The 25541-nt window shown below is 49.0% G+C and overlaps 1 protein-coding gene across 1 annotated transcript in view; it reads left to right on the top strand.

Moving 5' to 3' along the window:
• The window catches only part of NOD1 (nucleotide binding oligomerization domain containing 1), a 76844-nt gene that overhangs the window by 30047 nt on the left and 21256 nt on the right, over window positions 1–25541 (top strand). The window contains exons 2-10 of the mRNA XM_047095876.1: window positions 5502–5598; window positions 7430–7741; window positions 8646–8820; window positions 12415–14239; window positions 16940–17023; window positions 18185–18268; window positions 19079–19162; window positions 23235–23318; window positions 24219–24302. Coding sequence (XP_046951832.1) covers window positions 7541–7741; window positions 8646–8820; window positions 12415–14239; window positions 16940–17023; window positions 18185–18268; window positions 19079–19162; window positions 23235–23318; window positions 24219–24302 — 2621 coding nt within the window. The 5' untranslated portion in view covers window positions 5502–5598; window positions 7430–7540. The remainder of the gene's footprint in view (window positions 1–5501; window positions 5599–7429; window positions 7742–8645; window positions 8821–12414; window positions 14240–16939; window positions 17024–18184; window positions 18269–19078; window positions 19163–23234; window positions 23319–24218; window positions 24303–25541) is intronic.

The following is a 25541-nucleotide window of genomic DNA, read 5'->3' as shown; positions in this document are numbered from 1 at the left end:
TTCAATCTGCAGGTGTGTTTAGGTCTAAAATGAGTCTCTTTAGGCAGCATATATATAGGTCTTGTTTTCTTATCCATTCTGATGTCCTGTGTCTTTTGATTGGAGTATTTATTCCATTTACATTTACAGTGAGTACTGAAAGATATGAATTTAGTGCCATTGTGTTGCTTGTAGAATTGGTGTTTCTGGTCATGTTCTCTGGTCCTTTCTTTGTTGCTTTTGGTCTTTTTTGTTTTGTTTAGTTTCTTCTCCACTCAAAAAGTCCCCTTAAAATTTCTTGTAGGGCTGGTTTAATGGTCACAAACTCCTTTAGTTTTTATTTGTCTGGGAAAGTCTTTATCTCTCCTTCTATTTTGAATGACAGCCTTGCCGGATAAAGAATTCTTGGCTGAATATTTTTCTGAGTCAGCACGTTGAATATATCTTGCCACTCCCTTCTGTCCTGACAGGTTTCTGTGGACAGATCTGCTGCGAACCTGATCTGTCATCCCTTGTAGGTTAAGGACTTTTTTCCCCTTTCTGCTTTCTAATTCTTTCCTTCTCTGTATATTTTGTGAATTTGACTATGATATGCCTTGGGTGATGGTTGGTTTTTGTTGAATCTAATGGGAGTTCTCTGTGCTTCTTGGATTTTGATATCCGTGTCCTTCCCCAGATTAGGAAAGTTTTCCACTATATTTTGCTCGCATAAACCTTTTGTCCCTTTTCCTCTCTCTTCATCTTCTGGGACTCCTCTGATTCAAATGTTATTAATTTTTGATAAGTCACTGAGTTCTCTAAGTTTTATATCATGCTTTTGCCTTTGTTTCCCTCTTTTTTTCTGCTTCATTATTTTCCATAATTTTATCCTCTATATCACTGATTCACTGCTCTACTTCATCCATCCTTACCATCGCGGCATTCATTCAAGATTGCATCTCAGTTACAACATTTTTTATTTTGGCCTGACTAAATTTTAGTTCTTTTATCTCTGCTGAAAGGGATTCTCTGGTGTCTTCTATGCTTTTTTCAACCCCAGCTAGTATTCTTAAAATCATGGTTTTAAGTTCTAGTTTAGACATCTTACTTATATCTGTGTTGATTAAATCCCTGGCTGTCATTTATTCCTATTCTTTCTTTTGGGGTGAATTCTTACATCTTGTCATTTTGGAGGAAGAAAAAAATTAAATAAAAAATAAAAACGTAAAAATTAAAAACAAAACAAAATCAAAAAAAGGAAGCTTGATCCTAGGTGTGTTTCAGTCTGCTTGTTGAAAGAAGCTTGATAGAATAGAGGGAAAAAAAAAGTCTATGGCAAATCACAACACCTACCCAGTGCCAATTTGCCACACTCTAAAGTCTTTGTCCCAATGCCAGCAAACATGGCTTCTCTCTGGGGTCCACTGAGAACTTTGCCTGTGAGGAGGCCATATGGCCTCTACCACATGTACTCCAAGCAGGGGAACAGCTTCTCCCCACAAGACACAGGGAACCCTCAGACTGTGCTGCCCACTCCTGGGGTTTTGCCCTACTCTATCACTGGAGCGCCACCAGTTAATGAGCTCTGAACCTTCAGACTCTGCCCTCCACTGTTTATAGAATCCTGGTGGAACTGAAACCCTCTCCTTTCTACCCATCAATGGTTTTGGGGGACAGATTTCTTGTCAAGCGCCCTGTGTTTGCCCTCTTTCTGTCAAGCTCCTTTCCAGGGGAAGTGCTCTTCTTGTGCAATCTCACGCGCCACATTTTCCCTCTCTCTCTGTCCTGTCTCTGCCAAAATGGCTCCCTACCCTCCACAGAGCTGCAGAACTCACTCTCTCTCTCTCTCTCTCAAAAAATAAATAAACATTTAAAAAAAACTTATCAAAAAAAGATAAAGGACATTTCTGTCTCCCCAGAAATTTCTCGTGTTTCTCTATGCAGGCAGTTTCTCCTGTCTTCCCACTCCCCACCCCAGGGAACCACTGCTCTGATTTCTAGGTCAGATTTTTGGAATCGTATGAATGGAATCATTCAGATTCTTTTGAGTCTGGTTTCTCTTAGCATAATATCTGTGATATTCGTGTTGTATCATTCATATTTATTGTCGAATAGCACTGTACTGTATGATTATACCCCAATTTGTTGATCACTTCACCTGCAGTTGACCTCTGTGGGAGTCATAAGCTACTGTATTACAGCTAGAAGCAGAAGAAAACTGTTTAAAAAAAAAAACCCACAAAATTGTCAGAGCCTCTGAATCTTTTCAGAAGGCAGACTTCTAGAATAGGAAATATTTGCAGAAGACAGGTCTCTAGAATGGGAAATCACTAAAACAAACTTTTCACAGGCTCTTGATATGTTCTGTCAAATGGGTTCCCAGATGGTCTCCACCAGGGTACATTCCTACCCATGGTGTGTGAACGTCTCATTATACTATCTATAGCATTTGAAAACACATTTTTTTCATATTTATTTATTTTTGAGAGGGAGAGAGAGAGAGAGTGTGAGCGGGGAAGGGCCGAGAGAGGGAGACAGAATCCGAAGCAGACTCCAGGCTCTGAGCTGTCGGCACAGAGCCTGACGCGGGGCTCAAACTCACAAACTGGGACATCACAACCTGAGCTAAAGTTAGACGCTTCACCGACTGAGCCACCCAGGCGCCCCTCACAAAAATGCTTTGATAAAAAATAGTTCTTAGTTTTAATCTTTGGAAGCATAAAAAGCTGTAAATTTGTATGTGATAGTTGAAAGGAATTGTACACCGACTATAAACCAGTAGGTCTATAAACCAGTACTTACTTCCTTTCTGAGCTGGCAGAACTATCAGTGACCTCACTTTTTTAACTACCTGCCTCACTGACTTTCTGCGAAACTAAGCTGAAAAGCCAATTCAGTCATTCGTGGCATTGGTATTTAAAATGCAACAGGGACAGGGAGGAGCTCTGATGTCTTCCTACACCAGCATCCAGTGCTTCCTCTACAGCTGTGCCAACACAGCAGCCCCTGGCCACATGTAGTTGGCGAACACTTGATGTGTGGCTGGTCCAAACCGAGAAGTGGTCTAAGTATAAAATGCACACCGGGTTTCAGAGTCTTAGTATGGAAAAAAAAAATGAATGTAAGATATTTCCTTAATTCTATATTGATTACATATTGCAATAATATATTTAATACATTGGGTTAAATAAAACATTAAAATTGATTCCTTTTGACATTCATTAATGTGGCTACTAGGAAATCTCAGATTGCACATGTGGCTTGCGTTTCATTTCTAGTCAACCATTTGCTGTATAGTCTTACAGAATGTCTCTCTCCTGTCTCTACCTCTTTTTTCCTTTGAATGCCTGCCTTTCACCAATACTTGCTTTGTTTTCTTCAGAGAAGCTTCCCTGAGCCATTTATTTATTTATTTATTCATTCATTCATTCATTCATTCATTCATTCATTCATTTATTTTGAGGCTCTGCAGACTTTATATTTAGCTTAGAAGATCAAATTCCAAAATGGGACCTGGGCACAGATTTCCATAAGGAGCCTAAGGTGGTGGATGGACCCTGGCATTCTGTTACCTGGGAACTAAACCTCTCTGAGGGCAGATCAGAAAGCCAGGAAGAAGAGGAGTGGGTGGGGGTGCCATCTAAACCCCTCAGCTCCCAAGAGGCTCCCTCCCCACCAATAGGCTCTACCCCCGCTTGCCTTTGTCACAAGAGATGGCTTCAGGTGGTAGACTGGCCCTTCCCTGACCTTTTCTGCTTCGTTCCTGTGCTTCATCTTCCTCTTTTATTCTGCCATGGGTCTGTCTAGTTTTTCCGGCCACCTCCATTGGCTTCATGTTTTCTATGGTTGTTTCTTGGACATGCCTCACCAGGATCTCCACCTTCTGTCTTCTTGGCTCTGCACCACTGCCCGGGAGAGCCCCACCCATCGGAGCAGGCCCAGCTCACCAAACCTGACCCTGGCCAACCTTGGTCTTCTGTTTGCCTGGAAGTGACAACTAGACTGGCCTCATTAGCCAGACCCACCTTTTACCAGGCAAAGATAGTAATGGATCCCCTGTTAGGGCCAGGAGATCCCTGACTCTGCTTGGTATTCCAGATGCCTATGAACTGAATTTCTCTATCGTGTCCTATGATATATATTCCGTCTACCCTTGGATTCTGTATACCTGGGCAGGTTCAGCTTTCTTTACTGTAAGTTCCTGCTGAATTGAGCTCATTCTGCAAATCTGATTAAATCTCAAACCAGGGCTTTGGAAATTATAGTACAATAGCCCCCTTGCCAGCTGGCTGGCACATAATTTGTTGCTTTGCCTAAGTGGCTCTAAATCAGGAGACTGAAGTTTCTGCCTTTGATGGTAAGCAGTAGAAATGTCTGTGGGGCTATTATGGGGCAGGCTGAGGGGAGAGATCATTGGTTTTGTGGGAATCGCAGGCTCAGAAGAGGCTAGAGCCATGAGTAAAACTGGACCCTCATTGCAGATGGATGCAGATTAGGTTTGAACAGATGAGAGGTAACACCTATCTCAAGCCGCCTTCGGCAGGAGTGGTGCCGGCAAAATACAGCATCGTGAAGTGGGCAGTTCTCTCTCCAGTTCTCTCAGATTTAGGATTATCACCAAAGGGGAAAAAAGGGCTCAGTTTGTCCTACTGTGTCTTTAATGGCCTCAAATGTTTCTAAGAGCACACAGGCCTCAGGCCTCAGACCTCGGATCTCCCCAGGCAGCACCGTTGAGCTGGAATCCAACAGCATGGTTTTATTTCCGACGGATTTATTTTTGTGTAACTTTCTATTTATCGAAAGTGATCGTTTTCACTTACAATGGCAGTATAAAATTTCCTTTAAAATGAATCTGTTATGGAAACTAATTTGACAATAAATTTCATATAATAAAAATAAAATAAAATAAAATAAAATAAAATAAAATAAAATAAAATAAAATAAAATAAAATAAATAAAATAAAATAAAATAAAATAAATAAAATGAATCTGAGTGTTGGGGCTCCTGGGTGGCTTAGTGTTCTCAGCTCAGGTCTTGATCTCAGGGTCATGAGTTCAAGCCCCGTGTTGGGCTCTGTGCTGGGTGGGAAGCCTACTTAAAAAAAAAAAAAAAAATTAATCTGGGTTTCGAAATAGTTTATTTATGGGGATTAAGGAGTGCACTTGCTGTGATAAGCGCTGGGTGACAGGTGACGTATGGAAGTGCTGAATCAATCTATTCTACCCCTGAAACTACTATTACACTGTGTAGTAACTATACTAGAAGTAAAACAAAAAATAGAATAAAACAGTCAATTTAAAGCACAAAGTGAAGCAAATAAAGTACAGGTAGGACTCAATTATGGCCAAAAAAAAAAAAAAAAGGTGAGTGTGTTGTCTGAATGACATGTAGAAAACATTGCCCTGAGGAAGACCCTCCAGGTGGTACCCAGCATCCTTGAGTTCTGGGTTCGAAACTATCTAGTCGTCAATTTCATTTGTTTGTTCGCCATTCATTGCAATAGTATTTTCAAAGAAAACCTTTTTTTTTTTTTATGTTGCAGGTTCCAGAAAGAAGTTGGAAATCGAAGATTTAAGGAGAGAATGTTGTTCTAAAATATTCTGACTTACTTCAAAGAATAAGGCCAGAAACTTGAAAAGGTATCGTTAACCCCTAATTTAAATTTAATATTATCACCTGGTGTCCCTTCAGGGAACCAGTTTTCCAAAGCTGTGGATCCTAAAATGGGGCATACAGTTGACCTCAGCGGGAAAGGCTGCATTAACATCTAAGAGGTGAGCGTGTTACTAGCACAACAGTAACTAACCAATCATTTCCATCCCTGAAAGGTTTTGGGTTTTTTTTGGTAAAGATGTCTTGGCCTCCTGCTGCTTAGAATGTTCAAGTGTAGTCTGTCTTGCTCAGTCACTCAGGTTATAAAAGGAAAGTTATTGCGTGGGGTCCCCCTGGGAAATCTCTGGAAGGCTTGCAATGTTGAGCAAATTGATAAGTAAAATAAGGAAAACTGGAAGTGTGTCAAAGACCAGGAGCCTCATGTGTGACTTGGGGGGAAAAAGCTGAGAACCGCTGGACTTGAATGTTAACGGACGTGGGCTCGTAAAACATGAATGATGCTGTGTTTACAGGTCTGTCATGTGTGGCTGTGGCGGGGGGGGGGGGGGGAGGGCGGGCAGGGCACAACAAAAAGTTTAAACACTGTCTGAATCTATGAGTTTTCCTACCTAGATGAGGGACTGAGTGGCCAGGTCGGGGCCTTTCTGCTTCTAAGATGATGACCCATTTTATATACACAAGGATGAGTGGAGAAATGGCCACAGGATCTTAGGGAACAAGAAAGATAATGAGCGCAATTTGGGGTAGCTCAAATTAGGTTTTAAAGTTAGGTTTTTAAATTTTTTTTGAAGGTTTATTTATCTCATCTAGCTCAGGTGAACCCAAGTTAGTTGTGTTTGTTTTTTTTTTTTAGTTTTTAATGTTTGTTTGTCTTTCTTTTGAGAGAGAGCATGTGCAGGGTAGGGGCAGAGAGAGAGGGAAACAGAATCCCAAGCAGGCTCCACACTGTCAGCACAGAGCCCGACACGGGGCTCAAACCCACAAACCGTGAGATCATGACCTGAGCCGAAGTCGGACGCTCAACTGACTGAGCCACCCAGGTGCCCCCCAAGTTAGTTTTTAATACCCACATAAAATGGCTTGGGTCCCTATTTCTACCCAGACAGAAGGCTCAGCAGGTGCACAAGGGTTTCAAGGGTTTCCAGGGAGATGGCCCTTCCTGGTCATCTGCCACTTGAAGTCCATGTCACCTTCCTTCTTGCCCTCCCCCTGCCCCATTTTATTCCACACATGGCCGTTGCTCCTCCTTAATTGCCTGAGGTGCTTGTATATGGCAGACTTTGCTGGAGGTGTGAGGATAGCTAGAGCAGGGATGCAGGAGGGCTACGGCACAACCCAGAATGGGCAGTAATGACCGAGACGTCACTGTGCCCAGGTTCCTGGAGGCTTCGCTACCACAGGAGACTTCATGCTGCCTGTCTCCCTCCTCAGGCCATTTTGCGCTCAGACCCTGCCCCCCACAACAACCCCTCCCATCCCGTGGCTCCTTTGCTCCCAATTCTGGGTGCTCCCCTCTTGGGGTATGTGGAAACCTCCAGTCCCGGTTAACCTTTTTATGGAAAATAATACATCTTTCCATCCCTATTCCAGGCTAGGATTGAAGCACACTTTTGTTTTATTCAAAAGGAAATAAACAAGTTTTGCTGTATATTTGCTATATATTTCTGGTCACCCTCTCTAGGCATGTAACCCACAAGCAGAAGCCATTCAATTAAGATTTTTTTCTTTAATACATCTCGGATCACCATCTTAAGCAGGACTCCTCCTGCTTGAAGTAGAGAAATTCCAGGACCAAAGGGCAGGGAGGGATCTTTCCCATGGCTTTGGTTTCACTGGTGACTTCGTTGGTCTCTTTAGGGGCATCGCGGAGAGAGAGGCAGGAGCCCTGGATCCTGATTGCCCTTCTGCCAGGAAGATACGTGTAGCCAAAGATGAATTTGGGCAGAGTAGCTGCTTGCTCCTTTAGCCATGGAAAAGCAGGGCCACGGTGAGATGGGAATCATTCCATCAGAGTCTCACTCCCACGTTAAGTTGTTGAAAATCAACCGGGAACTTCTGGTCACTCACATCCGCAACACCCAGTGTCTGGTGGACAACTTGCTGAAGAATGACTACTTCTCCTCTGAAGATGCGGAGATCGTGTGTGCCTGCCCCACACAGCCTGACAAGGTGCGGGTGACAGGGGCTGGTAGCCAGAAGGGGCTTCTCCCGCTGATCTGAGTGAGGACCTCTGAGAGTTTAGTACATTGGCGGAATTTCCCACTGGGGTCGTTGATAAAACAGAAACGCTGGGGTTATCAGCTGATTACACAATTGCACATTTTGCTTTTTGTGTGCGCATTGAGGGCAGACTCCTCTTACGTGTCTGCTCTCCTCGCTCTGTGTACTGCCTCCCAAACTGGTTGATTTCAATCCACTTTCGAGTAGGAGGAGAGAAAAAGAAAATGACCACCTCACACCTTAGCAGTGATGTTCATTCAGTGCCTTTAGACTCCAAAGAGCTGCTCACTGCTGGGTAAGGCTCTGAGAATGGCCTTGCCTCTGATTTGGGAACAACTGTGTCCCAGGCTGGGTCCACAGTAAAGACTTTTCCATACGCCACTGGAGGAGGTCTTAACAGCCCTTAGTTTCATTTTAGCTTTGTGTCATCTCCTGAAAAAGAGAATTGCAAGACTGAACACTCTTTGGGTCAAGGAGTGACAGAACTTGTTTGTCACGTGATCCTGCCAGGCTCTGAGGAGACAGAGGGTTTCTGGGGGAAGCCCAGTAACTGACTTACGTGATTTTTTCGTGCATTTTGAATAATACAAAAAGCCTTTTTTAGGGTGTAACTTCCATGGGGGTCTGTTAGCCCCTTGCTCTGTGGCCCAGCACCCACCTCATTATGCCCAAGAGGTAACTTTCTCCCTGCAACACTCACTCCTAGCCGGCAATAGTGTTAGGTGACGAGGGACAAGGAGACACAGGAAGAATCCTGGGGGTGGGCACACCTCTTGGGCCAGTCTGACCTTTTTACTTTTGGGTTCATGGAAGCCTGGTTTCTCAGAGCCGTGTGGTCTAATTTCTTACCAAGGTTCGCAAAATTCTGGATCTGGTACAGAGCAAGGGCGAGGAAGTGTCCGAGTTCTTCCTCTACGTGCTCCAGCAACTTGCAGATGCTTACGTGGATCTCAGGCCTTGGCTGTTGGAGACTGGCTTCTCCCCCTCCGAGCTCATTCGGAGCAGAGTTGTCGTCAACACTGACCCAGGTACGAGTCCTCCCCATGGGGAACTGCAGACACCAAGCAAGCCAGGCCCTGGGGTTTGGAAATGCTGCGGTGTGTGGGCCCAGCAGCGCATGAAAGCGTGGTCCACCACGGTCAGCCCTGGCCTCTACATCAGGCAGTAGGCCCAGTGTTGTGTTCCCTGTTGTCCAAGGGCAGACTGGGGACTGTGACTGAACCGAGCACACATAGCTGGTCTGATCTGTATAGAGGCCTGTGCAATTGTGGGAACGGCCTCTCTCGTGACCTCTTGGTTACTTACTGTTCTGACATATATAGACAGTTTAATGGTTGCACAAATTCAAGAATGAATTCTTTTCCTCTTTAAAATCTTCCCAAAGATCTCCTCTTTAGTTAGTTAGGTTTATTCCTGGGTATCTTATTGTTTGGGGGTACAGTTAATGGCAAGTGAGATTAATTCCTTGATTTTTTTTTCCTGCTGCTTCCTTATTGGTGTATAGAAACGCAACAGATTTCTGCATGTTGGTTTTTATATTCTGTGACTTTGCTGAATTCATGTATCCTAGCAATTTTTTTGGTGAGTCTTTCACGTTTGCTACATAGAGTTTCATGTTGCCTGCAAATAGTGAAAGTCTGACTTCTTCCTTGCCAATTTGGATGCCTTTTATTTCTTTTTGTTGTCTGATTGCTGAGGCTAAAACTTTCAGTACTATGTTAAATAGTAAGGGTGAGAGTGGACATCCTCGTCTCGTTCCTAACCGTAAGGGAAAGGCTCTCAGTTTTTCCCCGTTGAGGATGATATTAGCAATGGGTCTTTCATATATGACCTTTACGTTTGGGGTACAGTTAACGGCAACAGTTAATGTTCAGGGATGTTCCATCCGTCCCTACTTTGTTGAGGGTTTTTATCAAGAATGGATGCTGTATTTTGTCAGATACTTCTTCTGCATCTACCGAGAGGATCGTATGGTTCTTAACCTTTCTTTTATTAATGTGGTGTATCACGTTGATTGATTTGTGAATATTGAACCAGCCCTGCAGCCCAGGAATAAATCCCACTTGATCATGGTGAATAATTCTTTTTTTTTTTTCTTAAAGTTTATTTATTTGAGAGAGAGAGCACACAAGCAGGGGAGGGGCAGAGAGAGATGAAGAAGGAGAGAGAGGGGCGCCTGGGTGGCGCAGTCGGTTAAGCGTCCGACTTCAGCCAGGTCACGATCTCGCGGTCCGGGAGTTCGAGCCCCGCGTCGGGCTCTGGGCTGATGGCTCAGAGCCTGGAGCCTGTTTCCGATTCTGTGTCTCCCTCTCTCTCTGCCCCTCCCCCGTTCATGCTCTGTCTCTCTCTGTCCCAAAAATAAATAAACGTTGAAAAAAAAAAAAATTTAAAAAAAAAAAAAAAGAAGGAGAGAGAGAATCTCAAGCAGGCTCCACACTGTCAGTGCAGAACCTGATGCGGGGCTCAAACTCATAAACTGTGAGATCATGACCTGAGCTGAAATCAAGAGTCAGACCCTTAACCGACTGAGCCACCCAGGTGCCCCAGTGAATAATTCTTTTAATGTATTGTCAAATTCGATTTGCTAGTATCTTGTCGAGAATTTTTGCATCCATGTTCATCAGGGATATGGGCCTATACTTCTTTTTACTGGGGTCTTTGTCTAGTTTTGGAATCAAGGCAATGCTGGCTTTGGAGAATGAGTTTGGAAATTTTCCTTCTATTTCTATTTTTTTGGAACAGTTCGAGAAGAATAGGTATTAACTCATCTTCACATGGTCTGTAGGAAGACATCTGGCCCAGGATTCTTACTCGTGGGGGGATTTATTCTAGGCAAATTATTCTTCTATCACCTCTAGTTGCCAATCCTTATTTCCAAAGCACAGTGGTACTGCATTAGCTAATCCATTAGTCCAACAGGTATTAATGATGTACCCACAATGGGCAAAGGTGTTGTGTTGGTGCCACGGGTTCCGTGTGGAGCAGATCAGACGTGGTTCTTGTTTTCAGGGAGCTCGGAGGCCAGTGAAGGAGCCCCGATGGTAATCACAAAAATGTGTATTTGCGCATGGTGATAAGGACAAGAGCAGTTCAAGCTGCAGTGAGCCCACATAATCGGGGCCATGATCTGGTCTGGGAACCAGGGAGTCTTCTCTCCATGCCTGTGCTCTCTCTAGTTTGAGACACTTGTTGAAAATATCCTCGCACCAGGCTCCCAGACTCTGATGTTTAAAGAACCTAGTTTGACCTTGAACACACAAAAAAGGACAAAGTCCCAGACAATCAGGTGTGTGTGTAGGGGAAACCAGGCCAACCAGCAATGTCAGGGCCAAGCTCTGGCAGATACCTGTGGCCATTGTTAGCACTTAATGTTCCTTCCTGCTTCATTCTGTTTCCTTCCACAGGAGAAAAGAAAAATGTTCCTGCCTGTGAGGAATAATTCTTTCAAAAGATGTCTCCACTGGTTCCTTTAACCAGCTACTTTGGTCTTGCTTTTAAAGTATGAGTCACTCTGCAAAGCCGGACATGAAAGACTATATATTGCGTGATTCTGTTTATATGAAATGTCCAGAAAAGGCAAACTAATAGAGACAGAAAGAAGACTGGTAGTTGCCTAGGGCCAGGGGCAGAGATTGGCTAGAAGTGGGCTCATGATGGAGATATTTTAGAACTGGATTGTGGCGGTGTTTGCATAACTTTGGAAATTGAGTAAAAAATCGTTGAGTAGTATACAATGCCTATTGTAAAATATGTGAGTTTATAGTATGTAAGTTATGCCTTACGAAAGCTATAAAAAATATAACTCACAAATTTTAAGCAGGCAGCCAAGCTGGTCTAAGTTGATGGGAAAAAGTTATAGATGAATTTGGAAATGGGCATGTATGTCTCATTTTTGTACCTGAATTATAATTAAAATCCCGAAGTATTTTTAAAGTTTATTTATTTTGAGAGAAAGAGCTCTCCTGCATGAGTGGGGGAGGGGCAGAGAAAGAATCCCAAGCAGGCTCTGTGCCGCCAGCGTGGGGCCCGGTGCGGGGCTTGAACTCACGAACCGGGAGATCTTGACCTGAGCCCAACTGGGAAGCTTACCCCACTAACCACCTAGCCCCCCACCCACCAAAGTATCTGCAAGGCATTTATTGAAGAGCCTCTTGTCTGGGGAAGGACCACCTCCCTCTCTGTGTAAGGCCCATCTCTAGCTCAGGTTTGCTTAAGTCCACGCCCATGAGAGCATGTTACTGCCAGCTCCCCTGTGGGCAGGCGCTAAGTCAGTGACCCTCAGGTTGAATAAGGCTAGTTTTCATCTCAGTTTACTCCGTTTTGGCGATTTGGCACAGCTCATTTATAATCGGGATTAATGTCAAATGTATTTTCTCACCAAAAGTGTTGGCATGTAGTTTTGTAAGACTACCGGTTGTTTTCAGAGCAGAGTGATAAGCAAAAGAATGGTCAAGGCAATCTCTGCCTCAACAATAGGAGTTTCAGGGGATGCCTGGCTGGCCCAGTCAAGGGGGAAATATGGCTCTTGATCTCGGGGTTATGAGTTCGAGACTCATGTTGGGTGTGGAGATTACTTAAAGAGTTTCAGTGGAACTGGCTGTCTTCCCTCCCACCCCCTCCAGTGAGCAGGTACACCCAGAAGCTGCGACAGCAACTGGGCCTCGACTCCAAGTTCATCCTGTGCTACGCCCAGAAGGAGGAGCTGTTGCTGGAGGAGATGTACACGGACACCATCGTGGAGCTGGTGGGCTTCAGGAACGAGAGCCTGGGCCTGCTGGGCAGCCTGGCCTTACTGCTGGACCACTCCACCGGCGTCCTCAGCGAGCAGGGCGAGACCATCTTCATCTTCGGGGACGCCGGCGTGGGCAAGTCCATGCTGCTTCAGCGGCTGCAGGGCCTGTGGGCCGCGGGGCTGCTGGACGCGGAGTTCAAGTTCTTCTTCCACTTCCGCTGCCGCGTGTTCAGCTGCTTCAAGGACGACGACGCGCTGTGCCTGCAGGACCTGCTCTTTAAGCATTACTGCTACCCGGAGCAGGACCCGGATGAGGTGTTCGCCTTCCTGCTGCGCTTCCCCCACACGGCCCTCTTCACCTTCGACGGCCTGGACGAGCTGCACTCGGACTTCGACCTGAGCAGCGTGCCTGACACCTCCTCCCCCTGGGAGCCCGCCCACCCCCTGGCCCTGCTGGCCAACCTGCTCAGCGGGAAGCTGCTCAAGGGCGCCGCCAAGCTGCTCACGGCCCGCACGGGCATCGAGATCCCGCGCCAGCTCCTCCGCAAGAAGGTGTTTCTGCGGGGCTTCTCGCCCAGCCAGCTGCGGGCCTACACCCAGAGGGTGTTCCCCGAGCCCGCCGTGCGGGACCGCCTGCTGGCCCACCTGGAGGCCAACCCCAACCTCTGCAGCCTGTGCGCCGTGCCCCTCTTCTGCTGGATCGTCTTCCGCTGTTTCCAGCACTTCCACAGTGTTGCGGACATCTCCACGCAGCTGCCTGACTGCACGGTGACCCTGACCGACGTCTTCCTGCTGATCACCGAGGTCCACCTGAACAGGACGCAGCCCACCAGTCTGGTCCAGCGGAACACGCGCAGCCGGACGGAGACCTTCCGCGCCGGCGGCGCCGCCTTGCGCTCGCTGGGGCGGGTGGCCCACCAGGGCATGGAGAAGAACCTCTTTGTCTTTGGCCAGGAGGACGTGCGGGCCGCCGAGGTGCAGGACGGAGAGCTGCAGCTGGGCTTCCTGCGGGCCGTGCCAGAGCAGGGCCTCGGGGGTGACCAGCAGGCCTATGAGTTTTTCCACGTCACCCTCCAGGCCTTCTTTACCGCCTTCTTTCTCGTGGCGGACGACAAGGTAGGCACGCAGCAGCTGCTCAGGTTCTTCCGGGAGTGTGGGCTTCCTGGCGAGGCGGCCGCGGAGTCCTGCTACCCCTCCTTTCTCCCTGTGCGGTGTCTGAGGGGCCCCGGCCTGGCCGGGGAGGACCTCTTCAAGAACAAGGATCACTTCCAGTTCACCAACCTCTTCCTGTGCGGGCTGTTGTCCAAGGCCAAGCAGAAACTCCTGCGGCACCTGGTGCCCGCGGCGGTCCTGCGGAGAAAGCGCAAGGCCCTGTGGGCGCACCTGTTTGCCAGCCTGCGGGCCCACCTGAAGAGCCTGCCCCGGCTCCAGTACCAGGGCTACAACCAGGTGCAGGCCATGCCCACCTTCATCTGGATGCTGCGCTGCATCTACGAGACGCAGAGCGAGAAGGTGGGGCGGCTGGCGGCCAAGGGCATCTGTGCCAACTACCTCAAGCTGACCTACTGCAACGCCTGCTCGGCCGACTGCAGCGCCCTCTCGTTCGTCCTGCACCACCTCCGCAAGCGGCTCGCCCTGGACCTGGACAACAACAACCTCAACGACTACGGCGTGCGGGAGCTGCAGCCCTGCTTCAGCCGCCTCACGGTCATCAGGTGAGGCCGCCAGGCACAGGGAGCAGCCCGGGCGGGGAGGCCGGGGCAGGCCGAGCTCGGGGAAACACCAGGAGGAGCCTCCTGGGGTAGGAGCTCCTGAATTACCCTGGCACTCGTGACTCCTGGTGGTGTTGGGGGCACCCGAGCCTATTCTATCTCACGGTGGCAGACAGCTGGGAGAGAAGCCTCCGCAGCGGGCAGAGCTGGGTCGGCCCCGGCTGGGCATCGAGTGAGTTGCTTAGCCTCTCTGAGCCCTCATCTGGAAGAAGGAGACGCTGGTATCCTAGCAATTACAGTAAAACAACCGGCGTTTATTGAGAAAGGGTGAAGTGCATTACAAACTTTATCTGGTTTAATCCTCTTAGCAACCCTCTAAGGTGGTAGGGACTCTTACCTTCATTTTGGCAAACGAGGGTGTGGAGGCACAGAGATGTTCTCAAGGTCACACAGCAGGGCCATGGTAGAGGCAGAATCCTAAAGAATGAATCTTGTGAGATTCATGGGAGGCTCAAAGATAGCCAGTGAGGGGTTTCTGGCACGTGGGTGCTTTTGGGATTGCATAAAAAGCAGACTGTGTGCTCACTGGCCTCTGTTACTTTCCACGATCAAAGCCAGCTGCCCTGAGCTGCCAGGGATCTTAGTACAGAATGCTCACTTTCGAGTGGTTTCCTGTTTGATGGTTTAGAGGAAGGAGGCCAGTCTGCTTTCTCCTGTTAGCATTTCCTGTATAAAAGACAGCTTGTAAATCTCTCTGACGGTATCAGTTCTCCATAACTTGGCTCATGCATTTCTGATGGGGAGAGGGGATTTGGAACTGGTTCTGGGTACCTGTTACACCAATGCTAGAGTGTACTTTATGTGGGGGCAGTGAGATGCAAGGAGCCCAGGCCTGTGCTCTCCGCCTGGGGCACTCTCACACACCGTGGCCTCCCTGTGCTCATCTCCTAAGATGGAGTGCTCCAAGGTGGCGCTCCTGCCCCAAGTAGCTATCTTTGGAGCCCAGGCTGTCTTCAGCCTTACAGTGGCCTTGCTGCCCTCACTACCTGATTTCCACCTCTTGGCCCAATATGGCTGCTTAGTTCCAGCCATTCTGTTGACGTTCCAGCCTCCAGGAAGAAGAAGGGGCAAGCAAAGAAGGACATACCTCATTCTTTTGAGAACTTGTCAGCTATGGCTAATGAGACTTCTGCTTACATTTCACAGGGGCAAACTTAATCATGCGCCCAGTTCAAAAAATGGGGGATCCTATTTCTAAGAAAGCACAGATATTGGAAGTGACTAGCAGCCTCTGCCACCCTGGGATGGCCACGCAGTGTGTGTACACAGTGTGCCCCAGCACCAAGGTGGGCACCTTGGGAGGAGGGGCCCTGAGTAGCTGACCTGATCATTTTGACGTGGCCTAAAAATCAAACGTGTTCAGCCTTTCACTTATTAGAGATGTCAGCTTGCTGGCACAGTTTGTCCCAGGGTTTGTGTTTGTAAATAAAGTTTTATTGGAACATAGCCACACCCATATGTTTACATATCAGCTGCTTCACACTATAAAAAAAATTTTTTTTTTTTTACCATTTATTCAGTTTTGAGAGAGAGCGCGCGAGCAGGAGTGGGGGAGGGGGAGAGAGAGAGGGAGACACAGAATCGGAAGCAGGCTCCAGGCTCTGAGCTGTCAGCACAGAGCCCCATGCGGGGCTCGAACTCACAAACCATGAGTTCGTGACCTGAGCTGAAGTCAGGCGCTTAACCGACTGAGCCACCCAGGCGCCCCACAGTTGCTTCATACTGTGGAGCCAAATAATTGCAATAGAGACCACATGGTCCTCAGAGCCTCACATATTTGCTCTGTGGCCTTTTACAGAAAAAGTTTGCTGACCCTTGGATTACTGTCTCACCGACCCCTGCTCCCTCACCCTCCTCCATCCCTGACCCTCCCTCTGTCCCTCAGCCTCGTGTAAACGACGGGGTGAAGGATTGAGAAAATCAGGGTAGTTTGTAACACAGATTACATGGTAGTAAAAAAAAAAAAAAAAAAAAAAAATTCACATATTAGCCACATCAAAATATCCTGTTAGTACAGGGACTGTGCAGAACAGTTCCCGTGAATGGCCGGCCCTTGTGCAGGAGAGATCCATCATCCCAAAGGCTCTCTTTTCCTGCCCCCATCTGTAAATGTGACCTCCAGATGGGGAGGCTGTTGGCGCTGCGGGTGAGACAGTTCTTGTGGGGACTGTCCAGCCTTTCGCAGGACACCTGGTAGCTCTGGCCCCCCCTTGCCAGGTGGCGGGGCCTTCCCTCCCCGAGCCTTGCCATCACTACAAGCCGCTCCACACGTTTCCAAATCCACAGCCCCTGCTGTGTTGTGAGAGCCACAGAGAAGACCTGACCGACACGTAGGCCACCCGCAAATGCAGGCTGTCAGAGGTGACCGGCCTCACGTGTCCTTTATGTGTCTCTCGTAGCCCTCGTGTCGAGTCAGGGCTCTGCTGTGGTCTTGCTGACGGGCCAGTTCCGCGTGGGTCTGTTGGCCCCACGACGCCCAGGTCCTTTAGGAGCTCTGTGGCTGACTGCCATGGCCACTGTCTCAGGGGAGCGTTTACAGCTGGGAAAACTCCAGGACCTGCAGGCTTCTGGATCTTGTGGCCTTCATACTCCTCCATAGTGAGCAGCTGCCGTGATTCAGCTTCCTTTGCTGTTTTGTTTCAGACTCAGCGTAAACCAGATCACTGACAGCGGGGTAAAGGTGTTATGTGAAGAGCTGACCAAATACAAAATTCTGACGTTTTTAGGGTACGTATTCCTCTACGGCACCAGATCAGTTGTGTAGGGACAACACAGAGGAGCGTGCGAGTGACTCGTTCGTGCGAGTCACTGGAGGGTTGGAATGATGGCCGAGCCACGAGAAAGAGCCCTGGACAGGGGGCCAGGAGTCTTGGGTTCTGCTCTTGGCTCGGCCAGCAGCCCACTCTTTGAGCAAGCCCAGAAGTGTCTTTCACTTGTCCATTGAGATCCTAATCCAGGCCAGTATTTTACAAGCGGTGACTGGGGGTTGCTGAGGGAGTGGCTAGGGCTGCCTTTTATAAATGCCAGATGCTGTCTACGTATTAGATTGTGGATCCACAATCCCTCATCCAGAGCCCTGAGCGAAAGACACAAATCCGGAGTCAGTGTATGTGCCGTGTAAAAGTGATATGGCCAGTGAGGTCGAGGGCATTACCCGGGTTTCAAGTAATTGAATCTACCTGCAGCAAAACGTATGAATATTCAGAGCAGTTGGGATAAAGCCCACAAAAGGCTCCACATCAGTCGCCAAACTGCTGAGCACTTGAAACCTGTCTGTTTATCACTTTCTGCTTTTTTCTGCCTTCTTGTTGAATTGGTACGAGGCGGTAAAATGACTAACAGGGAGACGGGAGCTTCCGACACTCACTGTCCCTCAAGCTGCTGCTTGTGACCTCAATCGAAAAATACCCATCACTTGCTGCTTGACTGGTCGCACATAATCATCCTAATGACCCCGTGGGGGCACGGTGATTCTTCCTCGTCATCGCAGAGGCAGAAGCAGAGGCTGGGAAAGTGGCGGAGCTGGCTCTGCACCCGGCCTTCGAGACCCCCGAGCCCCAAACTGCTCTCTGTGTGCCCTTCCTCTCTCCTTTCAGCCCAGACTTCAGGTATCGGCAGCCAGCACATACCCACTTAAAAATGTCCCGTGGGGACGCGAGAATAAAAGGGACAGACAGCGCAAGGAACATGGTGATACTGTGAGAGCATTGTCTGGTGACCGACGGTGGCCACGCTTGTAGCGAACATAGCATAACTCGTAGACCTGTGGATTCACTATGTTGTACACCTGAAAGTAATGCAACACTGTGTCAACTGTACCAAGAAAAAAAAACCCAAAAAAGCCGACGCCGGGGGTCCCAAAGTCTCACGCTGTGCTCTCTCTCCAAGCCTGTATAACAACCAGATCACCGATGTCGGAGCCCGGTACATCGCCAGAATCCTGGACGAGTGCAAGGGCCTCACGCACTTGAAGTGAGTGGGCTGGGTGTGGCGGCTTATTCGGGAGCCCCTGTGGGTCACCCCTTCATCATTCAGACACAGAATATAAGTCACCAGAAGGTGCACTCGCCCTAAAGCCTTCCGCTTGCCCCAGGCCACGTGGGTCAAATTGAGAGGAGAGCTGACCGCAGGGAGGAATCGTGCCCTGAGGGTGAGGCAGGGCCACCTACCTTGGGGGGAAATCTTGGCAAGGGAGCTGTGTGGGGCCTCTTCTAATAAATCACTGATCCCATTCGTGACGGCTCCACTCTCACGACCGAATCACCTCCAAGGGCCTTGCCTCCTAATCCCATCACTTTAGGGGTTAGGATTTGAGAATATGGATTTGGGGGGGAACACAGCCATTCAGACATAGCACCCATCTGCTTGCAAGCAGGGGCTTGATCCTCGGTCCCGTCACAGAAATGCTCTGCCAAAGGTGACGGAGCGCCAGGCCCGGAGGAGCCCCTGGAACGGCACTGGGGCCGGGAACACACACAGGCTGGCCACTTGCACTTGAACGGGGCGCCTCCCTGGCCTGCTGATGGAAACGAGTGACGTTTAAAGGCGGTTATTTACGGGTCCCTAAGTTTCGGCAGACACCCGACCACCTCCTGGAGAGGAATCCGGTGGCTCTCCTTAGGGCTTTGGGTCCTTCCTCGAGAGGAAGCCCAGGGCATGGGTGCCGCGGGTCCCAGGGCAAAGCCCACACCTCCCAAGAGGGGCCCCGCGCTGGGGACGAGGGTGCCGACGGTGGAGTCCCCTCACAGCTGGGAGCTGACGTGCGCACGGCTCTCTCTGCAGACTGGGGGAGAACAAAATAACGAGTGAAGGAGGAAAGTGTCTCGCCCTGGCTGTGAAGAAGAGCAAGTCCATCTTTGAAGTTGGGTGAGTAGAGGCAGAGGCACCTGAGCCTGTCCTGGGCGCGAGAGCGCCGGCTGTGGGGAGGCCGCAGAGGGCATCCTCCCTGGCACGCCTCTGGCTTCTGCACGGGGACCGGGAACCGTCTGGGGAAGTCCCAGGATTGCCGGCAACCTCAGCTGCGCAGACTTTTATTTCATGGCTGCACAAGTCGGTGATGGCCACCAGCAAACGGAGGGGGTGCCGTTCTAGCCCGAGGTGGTAAGCTTCTGCGGGCCGATGTTCTTCATCTTGGGAAGGCGTTTTAAGAAGATTTATGATTTTAATTTTTTTTTTCAACGTTTATTTATTTTTGGGACAGAGAGAGACAGAGCGTGAACGGGGGAGGGGCAGAGAGCGAGGGAGACACAGAATTGGAAACAGGCTCCAGGCTCTGAGCCATCAGCCCAGAGCCTGACGCGGGGCTCGAACTCATGGACCGCGAGATCGTGACCTGGCTGAAGTCGGACGCTTAACCGACTGCGCCACCCAGGCGCCCCTTGAAGATTTATGATTTTAGAGAGAGCGAGTGAGCATGTGTGGGAGTGGAGGAGGGGCAGAGAGGGCGGAGGACAGAGGATCCCAGGCAGGCTCTGTGCGGATGGCAGGGAGCCCGATGTGGGGCTTGAACTCATGAACCGTGAGATCATGACCCGAGCTGAAGTCTGACGCTTAAGCGACTGAGACACCCAGGTGCCCCCGGGGGCTTGTTTTGTTTTGTTTTGTTTATTGCGTAGTCGTGTGGCCATCACCCCCATCCATCTCCAGAACCCTTTCCATCTTGCAAAAAAGCGACTCTCTACCCGTTAGACGATAATTCCCCCTTCTCCCTTCCTCCCAGCCCCTGGCCACCACCCTTCTGCTACCTGTCCCTGTGAATTTGACTGCCGTGAGTATGTCACCTAAGTGGAGTCATACAGCATGTGTCGCTTTGTCACTGGCTTCCTTCACTCGGCCCAGGGTCCTCGAGGTTCATCTGTGTTGTAGCATGTGTTGGAATTTCCTTCCTTTTTAAGGCTGAGTAGCAGTTCATTGGATATATCTTGTCCATTCATCTGGGCACTTGGGTGGCTTCCACATTTTAGCGACCGTGAACAGTGCTGCTATGAATGTGGGCGTTCAAATGTCTCATCGATTTCTGGGGGCTGTGTCCCCAGAAGTGGAATTGTTGGATCGGCTGGTCATTCTATTTTAAGATAATTTTTTTTAATGTTTATTTTTAAGATAGGGAGTGCGTGAGCACAAGTGGGGGAGGGGCAGAGAGAGAGGGAGACACAGAATCGGAAGCAGGCTCTAGGCTCTGAGCTGTCAGCACAGAGCCCGACGCGGGGCTCGAACTCATGGACCATGAGATCATGACCTGAGCCGAAGTCGGACACTTAACCGACTGAGCCACCCAGGTGCCCCTGGTCATTTCATTTTAAAATAATTTTTTTTAATGTTTATTTTTAAGATAGGGAGTGCATGAGCACGAGTGGGGGAGGGGCAGAGAGAGAGGGAGACGCAGAATCGGAAGCAGGCTCTAGGCTCTGAGCTGTCAGCACAGAGCCCGATGCGGGGCTTGAACTCACGGACCACGGGATCATGACCTGAGCTGAAGCTGGATGCTTAACTGACTGAGCCACCCAGGTGCCCCTGGCGATTCTGTCTTTAATTTTGTGAGGGCCCACCACACTGTTTCTTACCAGCAGTGCATCCAGGTTTTCCGTGCCCTCCCCTCCCCATCACTTGTCATTTTCTGCTCTTTTTGATGGTAACCACCCTAACAGGGACGAGGTGGTATCTCATTATGGTTTGGACTCCAGAGGCTTTTTAAAAAAGCTTTTTATAGCGTTATAATTTTTACCTGATTACAAAAGAAACACCGATAACTTTATCTGGAAACTGTGACGAATACGAAAAAGATAATAAAAATCATCTCGGAAATACTGTCAACACCTGAGGTCGGTTAAGCTTTCGTGTTCTCTCATGCAGCGTGTGCTCGCCACTGTTTTTTTTTAAATCTAGTAGAGGGGCGCCTGGGTGGCTCAGTCAGTTGGGTGGCCGACTTCAGCTCAGGTCATAATCTCACGGTCCGTGAGTTCGAGCCCCGCGTCAGGCTCTGTGCTGACAGCTCGGAGCCTGGAGCCTGTTTCAGATTCTGTGTCTCCCTCTCTCTCTGACCCTCCCCCGTTCACGCTCTGTCTCTCTCTGTCTCAAAAATAAATAAACGTTAAAAAAAATTTTTTTTTAAATTCTAGTAGAGGTCAGGCCATATGTACAGAATTTTATTCCTTTTCACTTAATCTCATGAGTAGTTTTCCCCTTCATTAAAAATTTGATATCGTTCAATTGTATAGTACACATACTTTTTTTTTTTGTAGTTTCAAGTTTTTATTTAAATTCCAGTTAACATATAGTATAATATTAGTTTCAGGAGTAGAATTTAGTGAGTCATTGCTTACATATAACACCCAGTGCTCATTACAGCCAGTGCCTATTTTATGTTTATTAAATTTAATTTTGAGGGAGCGAGGCGGGGAGGGGCAGAGAGAGGGAGAGACAGAATCCCGAGCAGGCTCTGTACTGTAAGCGGCAGAGCCCGGCGTGGGGCTGGAACCCACAAACTGTGAGATCATGACCTGAGCTGAAACCAAGAGTTGAACGCTTAACCGTCTGAGCCACCTCTGACTCCCTCTGACTTAGTTCGCTCAGCATAATACACTCTAACTCCGTCCACATTGGTGGAAGTGGCAAGATTTCGTCTTTTGAATGGCCGAGTAATATTCCGTTGTATGTATCTACCACATTTTCTTTATCCATTCATCCGTCGATGGACACTGGGACTCTTTCCGTGCTTTGGCTATTGTTGATAGTGCTGCTATAAACATGGGGGTGCCTGTGCCCTCTCAAATCTGTATTTTTGTACTCTTTGGGTAAATACCTAGTAGTGCAATTGCTGGATTATAGGATAATTCTATTTTTACCTTTTTGAGGAACCTCCATACTGTTTTCCACAGTGGCTGCACCAGTTGGCATTCCCACCAGCAGCGTTAAGAGGTTCCCCTTTTCTCCACCTCCTCCTATACACACACTTTCTGTACAAAACACTGAGAATTCATTCCAGGGCTTTAGCGTCCCCAGGAGGGATGGTGGCAGGGCACAGGGCATGGTGCCCAGGCAGCCCCAGGTCCGCTGTGCATGGGCTGGGTAGGCAGTGCCCTCAGCCTAATAACAATAGCTGTCGCCTGCCATAGGCCAGGTGCTGTTCTAAGGGCTTTGCATATGTTAACTAACTTAATCCTCACAACTCTAGGGGGAATTTTCTTATTAGCCCCATTTTACAGATGAGGAGACAAAGATCCAAGAGCTTATATCATTCACCCAAGTGAACCTTAAATCCAGATAAAAATCCAGTTAAAACGGGAGGCCAGCAGTGTGGCTCTAGAGCCCAGCATCCTGCCGCGCAGACCCTCGCAGGTTATCCGCTGTGGGGAAGGAGGGGGCGAGGCTTCATTATTGCAGCTCCCCCCTAGACCACATCGGCCCGCCAGCACGCTGTAGTAGGGTCCTCTTCCGGAAAAGCAGCGTTGCTGGTGAGGTTTCCAAGGGTGCTTCCTGATCTTTGCTTCCTGGAAGACTGACTGTGTCTTCACCAATGTCTCGCGCCCCGGCGCCGAGCCAAATGGATGCTGGAGTTGGCAATTCCACAGGCCTCCTGTTTAGGCTTCTGCAAACCTGTCTCCTCCTCGAGGGGCATCTGGGACTGCCTTGTGCTCAGACACCTCCCCCCCCCCCCAACGCCTCTCGGAAAGCCCAGCGGCGTGAACTTAGTCTCTAATTGTGCAACTACCTGATGGGCTTCTGTTCCTGAGGCTTCTGCTGCTCTTACCCTTACATTTCCCTTTGAATTGGAAACCGAGAGCAGCTCACTAAGGGGCTGGTGTGGGAATCTGCTCCAGGCCACGGCTCCAGGGACAGAGGACAGACATCTGCCGGTGAGTGTCCCGTGGGCTCAGCCACCAGCAGAAAGTGAGTGGTGAGCGCAGGCTAACGTTCACCGTCTTGCTTCTGCCCTCAGGATGTGGGGCAACAGAATCGGTGATGAAGGAGCAAAGGCCTTTGCAGAGGCTCTGAGGAACCACCCCAGCCTGACCAACCTGAGGTAAGCGCTGCCTTCCAAGACCCGCTGTCCCCAGGGTCCAACCTGGTCACTCGGTTGTACCTCGTGGTTGCCAGGGAGGAGCCGAAGGGACGCTGGTGGTTGGCTTTCCTAAGAGAGGAGGTATTTGCGTGTGCGTGTGTGGGATTTTTTAAAGAACATCTTTATTGTCACGTAAGAGGCATTACTGTTCGTCGTTCAGCTTGGTGACTTGACGAATGTACACACCAGCGTAACCACCACCCGGATTAAGACCTAGGCCGTTGCCACGGCGGGGAAGAGACCTCTCAGCAGTCTGCCCAAGTCCCTTGGGAGTTGGAAGTGGGGAGGAATTCTTAAGTCCAGACAAAACCAGAAGGGATGCCATCCGTTCCGCATTCACAGGACGGTGCTGAGACAGAGGGGGACCCTTCATCTCGGTAAAGACATCCTCCTCCCTGGCCTTCCTGGAGGCCTAGGGCCAAACCTCAGAGCCCTGGGCATCTCCGTGTTGCTCGGGTCCTTCCTAACACTGAAAGAGAGTCCAACATAGTGGGGGCAGTAGCAGACTTTCTTCTTTATGAGAACAGAGGAAACTTCTCCGGGTCTCATCGATGGGCACCTGGAAAACGTCAGCCACCTGAAGCAGAGCCCTCCCAACCCCCCCCCCCCCCCCCGTCTGCCTGTGACCAGGTCTCACTGGTGTTCCATGTCCTGTCTGAACTCTCCTTGACACGTCTGTGCCTGTCCTGATGCTCGGGGAGTATGCTCTGGGACAACAGCAGGCAAGGCTGAGCACTTCTGCCTCCTGCCTCGAGTCAGGAGCCACCTCCCAGCAGCATCTTCCAGGTGTTTCGGTCACTGAAGCCAAAGCCAAGTGTAGACGTGTCTCTGATAATTGACCCCAAGTGTTTTCCTTCCTAGTCTTGCATTCAACGGCATCTCTACGGAGGGTGGAAAGAGCCTCGCCCAGGCCCTGCAGTGGAACACCTCTCTGAGAATATTCTGGTAATAAGCAAAGCCATTTTGAGAGGCTGGGTCTCAGGGACTCTTCCAGAGACTGCACAGCCTGGAATCCTAACTGAAAAGCCGCCTTTTAATTGAAAAGGCTCTAGGCCTTTCCTCAGGGTTGGGTTGATAGTTTTAATTTCTTCCTAGAATAGAAAGCAGCCATTCCTAGAAGCACAGACAGGTGTACAGAAGGGGGACGGGGACCCCAGGAGCATGGGTTCCACCTTAGCCGCCTTTGCCAGCCTCAGCCTCAGCCTCAGGAAAACCCGAAGGCTGGCCATTCTGTCAGGATGATGCTTAGGAGACCCTCAGATACGCCTTGCAGAGTCCAACCTTCATGCACTTGGCTCAAACTTTTCTCCCTACCTCCTCTTAAACTGCCTTCTTCATGCTGCTTCCTCCTTCCCCAGTAGCCACATCACGATTTGGCCTTCAGGTCCCAGCCCACCTGTCACCTCTCCCCAGAAGCCCATGTTCCTCACCCCTCTTCGTACTCATTTAGTGTATGCTGCCTTCTGACAGTGCTCTTTTTTTTTTTTTTTTTGTTTTGGTTTCCTTTTTCTCATTTGCTCTATTTCAATTTTATTTCTTTGTACTTTCTCTACTTGCCTTCCAAGGGAGGGATTTGTGTTTGGGCTCAGTGCACATGAGCTATCAGCGAAGTTGGTTAAGCACGACAGTGTCATCATCTTGAGAGTTCTGATACTAGGCCTGCTGGCCATTAGATGCATTTTCAATGGTTTTCCTCTAAACAAAATCCTTAAAAATGTTTTTAAAAGAAATATCAAAAAAAAAAAAACAAACAAACCTGTAAGAAACTCGAATAGTCGGAAGGGAAAGTACTTCCTCCCTTGTGTTTCCCAGATAGAACCTTTCTCCTCTAGCCTCCTAGCACTTGAATGCATGCTTGTATGTATATCGCTTTTCTTACAACATGGAATAGCATTTAGCAAATGACTTTAAAAAACATCTCAACCGTGTAGTGTCCGCATTTTACATGTCCTCTTATGTCAGGGTTTCTCCGTCTCGACACTATTGACATTTTGGTCCAAATCATCTTTCTTGTAACAGGCTGTCCTGTTCAGTATAGGATGTTTCGCAGAATCCCAGGCATCTACCCATTAGCAGTACGTTCCCCCCCGACAATTGTGATGATCAAAAATGTCTCCAGATGTTGACAAATGTCCCCTGAAGGGGAAAGCACCCAGCTGAGAACCACTACTCGACACAGATAGT

Source organism: Lynx rufus, unplaced genomic scaffold (assembly GCF_022079265.1).
Source record: "Lynx rufus isolate CCGP_SWC_20201006 ecotype Redwood Valley unplaced genomic scaffold, mLynRuf1.p SCAF_4, whole genome shotgun sequence".
Lineage (NCBI taxonomy): Eukaryota > Metazoa > Chordata > Mammalia > Carnivora > Felidae > Lynx > Lynx rufus.
This window is presented reverse-complemented; position numbering and strand designations above follow the sequence as displayed.